Source organism: Scleropages formosus, chromosome 18 (assembly GCF_900964775.1).
Source record: "Scleropages formosus chromosome 18, fSclFor1.1, whole genome shotgun sequence".
NCBI lineage: Eukaryota > Metazoa > Chordata > Actinopteri > Osteoglossiformes > Osteoglossidae > Scleropages > Scleropages formosus.
In genome coordinates, this window is record NC_041823.1 from 22,519,523 (window position 1) to 22,526,179 (window position 6,657).

At 45.0% G+C, this 6,657-nt stretch overlaps 1 protein-coding gene across 2 annotated transcripts; it reads left to right on the plus strand.

The window, feature by feature from the left end:
• Positions 1-412: 412 nt before the first annotated feature.
• fxyd7 (FXYD domain containing ion transport regulator 7) lies at positions 413-6,022 on the plus strand. Of its 2 annotated transcripts, XM_018745550.2 has the most exons (6): positions 413-767; positions 2,641-2,679; positions 3,076-3,150; positions 3,742-3,775; positions 5,410-5,450; positions 5,569-5,668. In XM_018745550.2, exons 1-6 carry the CDS (start codon positions 752-754, stop codon positions 5,586-5,588), a joined length of 225 nt encoding a protein of 74 aa, XP_018601066.1. In that variant the 5' UTR covers positions 413-751; the 3' UTR covers positions 5,589-5,668. The 2 variants fall into 2 exon arrangements, with proteins under 2 accessions (XP_018601066.1, XP_018601065.1); XM_018745549.2 differs by lacking the exon at positions 3,742-3,775 and having other exon boundaries at positions 5,569-6,022.
• The last annotated feature ends 635 nt before the right edge of the window (positions 6,023-6,657 follow it).

Genomic DNA, 6,657 nt, shown 5'->3' on the forward strand with positions numbered 1-6,657 from the left:
ATTTCACCACGCGTGGACGATCTGCGGGGGGTGCAGTGGTGCAGTGGGTTGGACCGGGTCCTGCTCTCTGGTGGGTCTGGGGTTTGAGTCCCGCTTGGGGTGCCTTGCGATGGACTGGCGTCCCGTCCTGGGTGTGTCCCCTCCCCCTCCAGCCCTACGCCCCGAGTTGCCGGGTTAGGCTCCGGTTCCCTGCGACCCCCTGTGGGACAAGCGGTTCAGAAAGTGTGTGTGTGTGTGTGTGTGTGTGTGTGTGTGTGTGTGTGTGTGTGTGTGTGTGTGTGTGTGTGTGTGTGTGTGGACGATCCGCACACGTAATCGCACGTGCTAGAGCAGACAGTCTTCAGAAGCGCCGGTTCCTTGTTGCTAGGTGACGAATCCAGTCCCGACTCCCTGTACTGCATTGGCGGAAGCCTCGGCAACCCACGCTAAATGGAGGACCGCTCATCCCAGCGGTGCTCCACTGCGCCCTCCGGAGGTAGGGAGGCGGGCTACAGGCCCCATGCGGAGACAAAAGCCCTCCGCATAAATTTGGCGCGTATCATCTCCGGGGAGCTGCTCGCCTTCGGCCAACACAGCAGTTCTCCGCAGATAATGTAGTAGCGGCGAGCTGCCGCTAGAGGACGACCACCTCTCCGTGCACCGTTGCCTTTAACTGCAGTTTCCATATCCTGTACCGCGGCGCTCCTCCACTTCACATCGCTGATACCCTGCAGCGGAGCGCGAGCAGCACCGGAGCCCCAGCACTGCAGTCATGGCAACTACTGCAGGTTTGTCCGCCCTTGCATTTGAAATTGTCTTCGTTGAAAACTGAAAGAGTTTCTCTGATAACCTGTAATTCGTTCGCCTGTTGTGTCTTCCATTAAATAATTTGAGTAGGATGGTCTCGTGCATACTCTTTTGTGTATTACCTTCTTCTACAAATCATGAATTACTGTAACTTGTATTATTTTTGATTCGCAGGGTTGCAGTTAATGACACGTATTTTTTTCATCAAATGATTATTGCGCTGCAGCAGAGGAATCCAGTGATGGGCAGATGGGCTTTTTATCACACAACGCTTGAGTCATGACTTTTTCTGTTAGCCATTTATGCTGTATTGAACTTATTCCTAAATTTCACGGGGGAAATGATTTTATTTTATTTTATTTTATTTTATCGTCCAGCCGTTTTGTACTAGGCACCCTCTTTCCCCGTGGTGTGAGTGCGGATGCGTCGTGCAGCCGGAGGAGGGAGTGGTGGTGCAAAGGGAGACTGAAAGCGGGGCTTCGCCACCGCGGAGCCGCAGTACTTTACCGAGCGGCTCTGCGAACCGCCTTCAGCGCTTTGTGTCCACGCTGTCTGTCCCGCTCACAAGCACCATAATGTGGCGCGGAACACGTGCCTATGAGCCAGTGAGAAACACACAGCCGTCCGCAGCACAAGAAGTGATCCTGCGGGGAGGCTCAATCAGGGAAATGCTGCTGTGCGGTCATGTGGTTCACATATGCAGTAACGGAGCGAGGCGCTGCCCGCGCGCCCGCCCGCCCGCGCGCGCGCGCTCCCTCCCATGTGCTGTTGTGCTGAGCGCGCGCGACGCATTAATGAGCGCCCTGGAGCCGATCGATCGATCGATGGGCCGGTGAAGGCGGCCGAGCCTCGTGGGGAAACGCTGGACGCACCGCCGCAACGGCTTCAAGTTCTGCTCCGCTCCTTTAACTCATGTCGTTCTCCTGCGCACATTTTCTCCTTTCAAACGGAGCGAAATGTCCGTGTTGTACTTACAGGAATTATCTTTTACAGGCAGCGCAGGTACACGTTTTGTGCTGAAATTGACAACCAAACTGTAGCTTTGCGTAAAAAAAAAAAATAGAACCTTGCGTAATAATATTGGGAATTTTCTTTGGGAAATAGCCTTTGTTTTTATAGAGCGCTCTTCTCATGCGGTGACACAGAGCGCTTTAACACAGGCATACAGCAAGAAAAATTGATACAAACAAAGAAGACAGTCAACTAATGGCTACCATAATGAAGAACTTATTATAGAGCTACTAGTATACCTACTGGCCACCGGGGAAAGGAACAAAAACTCCCAACTGAAGGTTGAGGGAGAAAAAAAACCTCTGGGGGTCCACGGGCCAGTGGTTGCCCACCCCTCCTGGGCATTCTAGAAAGTAACAATTGTAAGCCAGTGTGTAACAAGTAATTATAATGTCAGCCTTCTCTGTAATAGGGTGTAAACGTGGTATGAGGAGCTGCAGCCCGTGTCTAGAACTGCCGGTCTCCTGCTACACAACTCATCTGTTTGTCTTGACAAAATTTTCAGTCTTTCCTCAAGCACGACTTCGTGTGCCCTGTGTATACAATGTTTAAGTAGCTGTTACAAGAAAAAAAATAAGTTTTAAATGTTGTTTATCAATTCAGCTTTTCCCAGCCTTGCTTAGAGTCTCAGAGAGGAGCCGAACCTTCATGCGCCTGTAGAGTAAGAGTGCATTTCTGTCCATGGTTCTGAAAATCACTGCACCAGCACTCAGGCAGTGGTTGCAGGGCTCAGCGCACATATGTTGTCTTTCTGAGGTCAAATATTCTGTAGAAAACACCACGCTTTGCTGTATTTAAACGAATTCTGCCAACCTGATGTCATTGTTGCTGTTTAACTTTTAGCACAGTCAGCATATATGGATCAAAGCGCCTTCCACTATGGTAAGTGTTTTTGTTCAAATCCTCTCCTAATACTTTACTGTACTTAGTCATGTCATAAATTAATCAGTGTGATGATAAATAATACTGTCAAAAAAGTAATTTAATTTGACTTTTGTATTTACTTAGATGGTATAGGTGAACATTGTACAATAAAAATTCTCAACCAAGACCACACATGGTAATAAAAGTGGTATTACAAGTCAGCAGGTATTAGGGTCTCAAAAAATATTAATAGCGTTCAGTGGATGGAGGACACATTAGGCTTCCATGATCACTCGAGGCCCATGAACTCCATGAGTTTATGACAAAACAGACATATTCACAAATGTATTAATGAGAAAAGAAATATGAACTCATAGGTTACAATGGAACTGAGTTTTGTGTTGTTCCCCTCAGACTATGAATCTCTGAGGACCACGGGGGTGATCCTAGCAGTGGTCATGTTTGTGGCAGGGATCCTCATTGCCCTGAGTAAGTATAGGTTCTGAGAGGCCAGCAGTGCTCAGCGTGGCTGGGGTCACTGTGAATTGTGAAGTCATCTAGGTGGCTGCAGTGCTGATGTGACTGAAGCGATTAACAGGAGGCTGCCTGTACACTTATTTACGCTGAATTTATGGATGTGTTTGACGACATACAAGTTGCACACACTGTCATTCCCCAAAGTATATTTCAAAACCAAGTGTTGAATTTCATAAAGAGCATTTCTTTTTGCCACATTCAAAGAACTGCATATTCTTCCTTATTATTGATGCTTCCACTGCTTGGCTTCTTTACACAAACCGGTTAGAAACAGTACAGTTGTTTTGACTGGTCTCTGTGACTGGAACGAACCCAGGAGTTGCTGGTAAAATCTTGTGTGAATTCTGCTAACAATCTGTTTTTGAATTGTGTTGATGATCTGGAAAATATGTTCATTCTATCATGATGGAGTTAAAAGATTTATTGAAATTGTTGATTTGTTTCTTGAAATCCTTGTGCTGTTGCTCCCACCTCCTCTTGCTCCCCTTCCTCACAATTTCCTCCTCCTCCCCTAACCTGCGCAACTGTCTTTTTCTCATACAGGTAAAAAATTCAAATGCTCGAAATCGTCATCCAAGTAAGAGTTTGCACATGGCTGGCAGGCCCTTAGCTATGCATGTGGAATGTGTTACGCTTACCTCAAAACATGGGGGCAGCCAGGGGGTTAAAGAAAAGCAATGGTGTGCCTCTGTCTTGTCGCTGTCCCAGGACACTGCTCTCAGTACCGTGTTCCACTCCTCAGAGCTGGGGAATGGTGTAAGGATTGCGGTCAGTAACCCAGCAATACTAGGAGACCCCCCACTGCCCTGGCTGCCGAGTGAAAACTAAATGGTGTCCCTGTCTGAGCCTCTTCATGACTTGGAATGCAATATTAATTAAGTTCTCATTTTTGGCGTTTTAATTCTTCGGTCTAAATATAAACTGGATGCATATTTGTATTGCTCAAAAACCCAGCTCTCCGTTTCCTCCTTGCATCATATTAATATTTCCTCACCTGCAAATGTCCGTTTTACCTCTGTGCAGATGCTGCTCACACGGTAACTTTCCTAATTAGTTCTGGACACATTTTTATGCACGTGATCAGCTCTGACGCCCAAGCGCTTGTGAGTTTTCCAAGGTGCGCGAGAATGTTCACCGTTGAGACGGTTACGCGTTCACAGCCCCTGTGTGTGTGGAGGAGCGGATCTCCCTTTGACGACACTCGGTCGCATGCCGTGTTCGAGGATTTCTGTGTCTGCCCCCCCTCCACAGAGTCAGGTGTCAAACAGGCCATGTGGTAAAACGTAACGCCATGGTGTTCAACGTAAACAAGGAGCAGGCAAAAGTATTCAAGCAAAAATTTTCAGTCCCATCTTTCACTGAACTGCCACAACTCAAATTGTATTAAGCACATCTTAGTGGATAGGTTTTAGGGTTTATGGTTCTTTTAAAGAAAATTCAAATTGTGTAATTTCATTTAATTATTACTTAAATGCATTTGGTACAATTTAAGTCCTCGAGGAGTGCATATACAGAGCCAGAAATATTGGCTCACTTGCATCTTTTGCGATTGACTCACGATTTTCTGTAACAATAAGAAGAAATTGACCAAGGTATATGATCTCCACAATTCTTTATTTTAATGTACTAGAGTAATATTCTGTAATATTAGAGAAGCTTTGCTTTTTATTCAGAACCTAGCAGATCCTTTTAAATCAGTAAATAACAAGAAATGTCCTTCCCAAAATTATTGACACCCCAGACTCAGTATTTGGTAGCACAACGCATGGTCAGAATAACCATCAACAAGCTTCCTACACCTCTGTACTGGCAGTTTGGCCCCTCTTCTTGTGCAAACAGATTTGTCAGTGACATTTCGTCTTATTTTCTGATTGAAAAGGACATACTAAGTTCTGAATTAAAAAAGAAAAGCTTTTGTAACATTAACAGTAATACAGTGAATTATAGAGAGAAAACACTTTGGTTGATCGCTAGTCATTTTTAGAGGAAATTGTGAGTTCTGGGCAAAAATTGCAAGTGAAACTTTAGTTTTGGCTGCGACTGTGAACCAATATGTTTGTTCATAGCTGTAGCTTCACTTAGATATTTTGGAGAATTACTACATGGGTTCAGTGAACAGCCCCTCCTACACAGGACATCTGGCCACAAAGCCTTCCCAATTGCGGGACCCTGATCCATCAAAATAATGCCCTCCTTTGTGTTCGATTACAGCTCAAGTCCCATTGAGGGCTCCCAGCCAACAAAGACAGAAGGTGAGGCCTTGGTGATGTACAGGGCCACTTGGTGTTGGTGGCAGTGTGGTGGGGATTCTCACTTCTTGTCTTGTTGTCATGATATGCAGATGACCTTGAAACCTGTCTTTTGTTGCAGTGCCCTCTCAGACGGTGTGATGAGTCAGGGGTGCTGGCGAGGGAGGAGGCAACCGGGTGTCAGAGTCACGCACGAGCAACGAAACTCACTTCTTGGTGCTTCAGAACAACTTTCACAGGGTGGAGACCCATTTCTTGCAAGCCGGTATCAGTCTTGTTGCGGGAAACTGTTAGTCAGTTAGATTTGTGGTTTTTGTTAATGCGTCACTGCTCTGGTTATTATCGCTGTCATTCAACTGTTTTAATAAGGGCGTTTAAAAAGTGTGTGACCAAAGGAAATGGATGATTTGCCATTGGCATGCAATTCATAATTCTGATTCATTCATAAAAAGTAGCAGTGAATAATTCAATAGGAGCAGCTGCTGGTGTAGCTGTTATAGATGCTGCCCTTGGACCTAAAGATCACAGGTTCAAATCTCAGCTATAGTACTCTTGAGCAAGGTACTTTCCCTACATTGCTCCAGTAAAATTACCCAGCTATATAAGTAAGTAATTGAAAGTAGCTTTACAGAAAAGCGTCAGCTAAACATAATGTTATTCAACATCAGAGTAAGAGTAAGACTGTCAGAACCCAGAGTATCCCTAAACTGAACTTTGTTTTGAATAGCCCGAGTTCAGTTTGACTGGTAAGTGTTCTCCCTGTCCAAGTCCTTTAGTCCATGGACACATACTTTTACTTTACATATACATTATTTACATTTACATATTAACACGTATTCATTTAGCAGATGCTTTTCTCCAAAGCAACTTACATCTCATAGAAAATACAATGTGTTCATTACATGAGCAGAAAGAAACATGGTTGCAGACACATGATGCTTAAGTACAGTTATTTTCGACCATATGAACCAATGTTCATCACATGAGCGGCTGTATAGAACTTTAGGAACCTCCAATATTCGGATAAACATATTCCTAATAATTTGTTTTTTAAACATTTACTTTGAATTGGATTTCTGATACTTTGGATACCCTGAGCACCACATGTTAGAAAGCGTGTGCATTAAAAGAAACCCATACATTTGGCACCATGGCTTTGACTGGCTGAGCAACCTGTTGCATCTGTTCCCTCGCATCTCCTGAGGACACT

Coding starts and splice junctions, on each gene's coding strand:
- fxyd7 (XM_018745549.2), top strand. Junction 2,680..3,075: donor TCAAAGCGCCTTCCACTATG/GTAAGTGTTTTT, acceptor TGTTCCCCTCAG/ACTATGAATCTCTGAGGACC. Junction 3,151..5,409: donor AGGGATCCTCATTGCCCTGA/GTAAGTATAGGT, acceptor GTTCGATTACAG/CTCAAGTCCCATTGAGGGCT.